The following is a 6,013-nucleotide window of genomic DNA, read 5'->3' as shown; positions in this document are numbered from 1 at the left end:
CTTGTTATTAGTACCTTTTCTTACCAACTTAAATAACAGTACTTTGTATGATATAATGATAAATAGCTAATAGCTGTTTGCTTCAATTAAATATTTTGGCTATCAATGTTTTATATGTATTTCATATATTATAACATATCTTATGACAATTAGAAACAAAGCAAACAACAGAATAAATTAATCCAATATGCTACTATGTAATAATGTAATTTGAATCCTAAAGAGATCTCAAATTATGTTCGAATTACAAGAGTTTCCAACTTTTAAGAGTTCAATCCTAAATATTAAAACATGATGGTATCAGTGAATTTGTTTAAGTTATATAATCTTCCAATCTATAGGAGTTTGAGTTGCAAGAGGTCAACTGTATTTATAAGTAGAAAATGCTTAAGCAAAATAAGAATATGACTTTAAAATTATTCAAGATTTGCTTTTTGAATAATTTCTTTGGGTTATATTAAATAATCCCAGAGTGAATAGGTTTTGCTTTACACATTGTTTTAACTATATGCATCACTGTATTTGTCTTTAGACTCAGATGAATGCACACAACTTTGTAACTGGACAGAGGATGTTAGCATTAACAACAATGGAAACTACATTTGTACATGTAGTTTGGGTTGGTATTTGGGTATAAGCAATTATAGTTGTATTGGTTAGTTTTTATTAACACTTTTTCAAAATTTTGTTTAGTAATAAAATTTTTAAATTTGTAATTTTTTAAGATAAATTGTGCTATATCTATCTTAAGATATAAATGAATGCAATAGTTCAAATAAGCCTTGCAATTGGACAAACAGTGTTTGTAAAAATACTGCAGGAAGCTTCATTTGTTCATGTGCATCTGGCTGGACTTTGAATGAGAATAATGATAGCTGTGTTGGTAAGTTTTTATTATATTGTTTTAATGATAAATTTTTGTTAGCATAATTTTATTTTGGTAAGTCACACTGTTATTATTTTAAGACATAAATGAATGCAATAGTTCAAATAAGCCTTGCAATTGGACAAACAGTGTTTGTAGAAATACTGCAGGAAGCTTCATTTGTTCATGTGTATCTGGCTGGAGTTTAGATGAGAATAATGGTAGCTGTGTTGGTAAGTTTTTACAGTGTTGTTTTTATAATTAAATTTTCAATGTTTAGTTTTATCTTAGTAAATCACTCTATATTTATCTTGAGACATAAATGAATGCAATAGTTTAAATATACCTTGCAATTGGACAAACAGTATTTGTAAAAATACTGCAGGAAGCTTCATTTGTTCATGTGCATCTGGCTGGAGTTTGAATGAGAATAATGATAGCTGTGTTGGTAAGTTTTTATTATATTGTTTTAATAATAAATTTTTGTTAGTGTAATTTTATTTTGGTAAGTCACACTATTATTATTTTAAGACATAAATGAATGCAATAGTTCCATTAAGCCTTGCAATTGGACAAACAGTATTTGTAAAAATACTGCAGGAAGCTTTATTTGTTCATGTGCATCTGGCTGGAATTTGAATGAGAATAATGATAGCTGTGTTGGTAAGTTTTTATTATATTGTTTTAATAATAAATTTTTGTTAGCATAACTTTATTTTGGTAAGTCACACTGTTATTATTTTAAGACATAAATGAATGCAATAGTTCCATTAAGCCTTGCAATTGGACAAACAGTATTTGTAAAAATACTGCAGGAAGCTTCATTTGTTCATGTGTATCTGGCTGGAGTTTAGATGAGAATAATGGTGGCTGTGTTGGTATGTTTTTATTGCATTAATTAATTTTTGCATGTGTAATTTTATCTTGGTAAGTCACACTATTATTATTTTAAGACATAAATGAATGTGATAGTTCAGTTAAGCCTTGCAATTGGACAGATTGTGTTTGTAAAAATACTGTGGGAAGCTACATTTGTTCATGTGCATCTAACATGAGTTTAGATAAGAATAATGATGGCTTTGTTGGTAAGTTTCTATTGCATTATTTTAATAATAAAGTTTTTAACATTGATTTTTCTATGTTGGTGATTTATACTTACTAATTATATTACACAAAGTTGGATAAAAGTTACAGTGTACACGAGTATTACTTTTATATGGCAATAATAATACAACTAGAAAATTGTATGTTCAGAAACTTAAATCAAACACAACTTGTTATATAGTGTAATATTTTTACAATTATTCTTATAAAAATACTGATACTGATTGAAAACTAAAAGTATAGGTTTTAAAAAAAATATTATATAACTGATGAATATTTGATGCCCATATCTTTGATAATGTTAAACTAAAGCATTGCACCTCTAAAAGCTTTCTATGTCTATTCTATCTCTAAAAAACAACTGTTATTGCTGGTAGTTGAATCCAAGTATTGACCTTATAATTTATGTAGAAGGACAGTGTTTTTAATTAAATAAAAATCTAGTATGTGCGAGGCTGAAAATATCTAGGAAATTTTCCTAATGAAAGTATTTGCCTTTTAACAGAACTCAGTGTGGTTAAGGGGCGAGGAACCAGTTTTCCTGATAATCAAAATCGATTAGAACTCACATAGAAAAGCATATGATAACTCATGTAACAAATCATTGGTATGAATTCTAAAATGTTGTATGTCCATTTTAGACAGTTATGATAAAAAGGATTTTAAAGCCTGATTTCGGACACTTAATATTTAAGAATTAACCCATTGGTATTATGTCAACATTATGATGTCATCTTATGTTAACATTATGTCATATTTAGCAAATATATTTTTAACATGTTTGAAAAAAGGATAGATGTACTTGAATTTTTTTTATTTTGTGAGAACCTCATTTGAGATGAATGAAATCACAAAATTGACAGCAAATGGAAGTTATTTTGTATTAAGAAAATATAGTTGATCGTATTTTATATATACTTTATACTGTATATGTTGCTTTTCTGAATTCTAAACCACTTAGAGTTTTTGTTTTCTTTTAATGCCACAAATCACTTGACTGATATTTTCCATTTTTCTCCCCATATATTATCTATTGTTTATTTTAATGCGATTTATTCTACACACAATATATTACAGTTCTTGCTGCAAGAAGTAAACATTGGTTTCTAATTGTTGATTTCTGTAAGAAATGAAGATTTAAATCTTGTTATTTTGAAAGAAAAGTCCAGCTTTCTTTCAAAATAAGCTTTGGTACATAAACAAATTTAGTTATCATCTAGACAGATTTAAAAAAGCTTTTGTTTTGTTGGCTAAATATTTTTTGTACTCCTAAATGTTTTAAATGAATTACAAATGCACCAACTATTAATTCATTTGTATTTGAAAAATATACAAAACACAAAAAAGTGAGACAGGTACTTAATTACCCTTATGTAACACCAACAGTAAAAAGCTTCAATAAAAGCAAATGTCAAGAAAACAAGTTAATAAACTGCACAACAACATTTTAAATCAAACTTTTTAAAATCCAATTTAAATGCAGATAATGAAGGCAAATTCAATATGTGGTCAGGAAGTAAGTTCCATACTTTAATAGTCTTTCACTGTTAAAAAGTCTTATTGCATAATTAGTGTATTTATTATGTGAAGTAAATTTTTGTAAACAACTTCTTGTAAAATATTTTAAGTTTTTTTGATGACAAGGTAATTGATTAGTTTTTAAGGCATCTTATTCAATTTGTCTATTGGTAAGTAATATTATTTTGTAAAATACAACTCATAGGCTCTTAACTTCATTAAATAAATTTATTGAAAAAACAAGTTCATAATAAAAATAAAACGATTGTTTTCTATTAATGAGTATAAGGTTACTTAATACAGCATTTGTGGGGAACCCAAAAACTGTAAAAAAGTACTCCATTGTGTTATAACCAATTCTAAAAATCATTTCTTTTAATATTTACAGTCAATTTTTAAAAGATTTATTTAAATATAATTGATTAAATATAATGAGATTCAATTTTGATACAAAACCATAAATTATTTCATGATGTTTATAGTTTGTATCAAGATTCCCCATGGGTAGGATACTATAATACAAATTTTTAATTTTACTTTAAATAGTCATACAAGTTTAACCTGTTATAATTTGGTAAATATTACGACCTTATTTGCAGACCTTATTTGCAGGTCGTGCAAACACTGAAAGCAATAGCATATTCTTGGGATGTAGGTTCTTGCACTCCCATCACCCCCTAAAGAAAATTAGGTTTCGGATTAGGGATATGACCTTCAAACTTCTTAATCAGCTTTATCATTATTATCTAATAATGTTTAAATCAAAAACGCAGAAAGGGTCACTAACAGCACTACTACTAACACTATTAAGTAGCGTATATATAGAGATCGCTATAGCAATTTATAATGTAAGTTAAATCAAATTTCGCAGGTCATGCCTGTGCATGACAGCCAAGACCCGTAGGCACGCCTATGAGTGTAGACAACAGACAAACTTTTTATGCTTTACACTAAAGTTGAAATATGTTAGTGGTAAATTAAAAGTAGGTAAAAGTTTTGTGCAATGTTTGAGATATGAGAACAATGATCAGATAACTTTGTATTAGAAGTCATGGTGATTTAAAAATCCTGAATATAACAAACAATATAATAATTGCTGGAACTATAGTTGAGTTGGATTTTATTTGTGTTTGTTATTGCTGATTTTTAGCGAGCTTTAAAATCATAATGAGATTTGTTTGTACTACTTATTTTATATCTATACATTTTATTTCATTTGATTACTACATCATATGGTAGCTGAATTTCATCTAGACTGGCACACCAGGATTTTGCTTCGTTAACAAGCGCTGTTGAATTTAAAAGCCTTGTTTTGCTTTTATTTTTTTACCTTTTTTCTTTTCCTAATTTGCACAATAATGCCTGGGATTCTGTTGTAAGATTCTGTTTATTATTGAACCTTTAACTTCTTTATCTAGTTTCTAAAAAGCATCAGATGTGTTTATTACAACAACACTTTCCAGAACATTTTGAAACCTTCCAGATTATTCTGGAATACTATTAAACATTCTGAAACCTATCAATGCATTTAGACACATTACCAGATAATTTCAATTTTTGAAAGAACTTTCCAATACATACTTGAACCTTTCATAATATTTTCAAGACAAAAATATTCTGGAATGTTATGAAAGTTACTAGAATGTTCTAGAAGATTATTTAAGGTTCTAAAAGATTCTGAAAACTCTTGAACCTAACATAATGTTTTTAAAGGTTATGGAAGGATCTGAAAAGTTTAAGAAGGTTCCTATATAGTGTATATGCAAAGTTTTTCACACATTAGTTCGAATAAAATGGGTAATAAGTTAACTGCTCACAAATTTAGCAAAGCAAAAACAAAAAATACAATCACAGTTTTATACATTAAAACATGGAAATAAGACTTTTTGGTTATCCAATTAAGAAATTTTCTGAAGTACTCTCTCATCAAAAGTGCCTTTTGAGACTACTTCTTAATCCATTTATTCAACCAAAAATTGAAAAATTAAAAGATTTTTATAATTTTACAAAATTAGGTTAGGTGTCACGCATATAGTTGAAAACTAGTTATTTGAGTGACACCTAAATAAAATAAACAAACAAAAAATAAATAAATAAAAGCATGTGTAAATTAAAATAATTTAAAAATAATAATAATAACGATAAAGCTATAATAAATTAGATAATAAGACAAAAAAATATGAAAACACTCAATTAATAACAACAACAAACAATACTAAAAACAATTAGCAAAACAGCACAAATAAAAACAAACTTTACGCATACAAAAAGGCAAAACACAAAAACTACAAAATGAAAATGCTAACACAAAAACTTCTACATTAAATTTAAAAACTATATTAAAAATAATAACAATCTTCAGTTATTTTTGGCGAAAAAAAAAGTTGTACAAAAATTAGTAAAATAGAAAAACAGCAAGCAACAATAAAAATAATTAGCAACAACAGCGCAAATAATTACAAACTTTATGCAAATGAAAAGGCAAAACACAAAAACTTCTACAAAATAAAAAATTAAAAATAAAAA

General features: G+C 26.8%; 1 protein-coding gene across 1 annotated transcript in view; it reads left to right on the top strand.

Annotated features, from left to right (window-relative positions):
* Positions 1 to 6,013, top strand: part of LOC105850042 (mucin-like protein) — a 40,760-nt gene that overhangs the window by 22,127 nt on the left and 12,620 nt on the right. Inside the window, exons 6-12 of the mRNA XM_065818955.1 lie at positions 533 to 655; positions 752 to 883; positions 967 to 1,098; positions 1,182 to 1,313; positions 1,397 to 1,528; positions 1,612 to 1,743; positions 1,819 to 1,950. Coding sequence (XP_065675027.1) covers positions 533 to 655; positions 752 to 883; positions 967 to 1,098; positions 1,182 to 1,313; positions 1,397 to 1,528; positions 1,612 to 1,743; positions 1,819 to 1,950 — 915 coding nt within the window. The remainder of the gene's footprint in view (positions 1 to 532; positions 656 to 751; positions 884 to 966; positions 1,099 to 1,181; positions 1,314 to 1,396; positions 1,529 to 1,611; positions 1,744 to 1,818; positions 1,951 to 6,013) is intronic.

The sequence above is a fragment of the Hydra vulgaris genome, chromosome 15 (assembly GCF_038396675.1).
Source record: "Hydra vulgaris chromosome 15, alternate assembly HydraT2T_AEP".
NCBI lineage: Eukaryota > Metazoa > Cnidaria > Hydrozoa > Anthoathecata > Hydridae > Hydra > Hydra vulgaris.
Note: the sequence above shows the minus strand (reverse complement) of the source record. Positions and strands in the feature narration are given on the sequence as shown.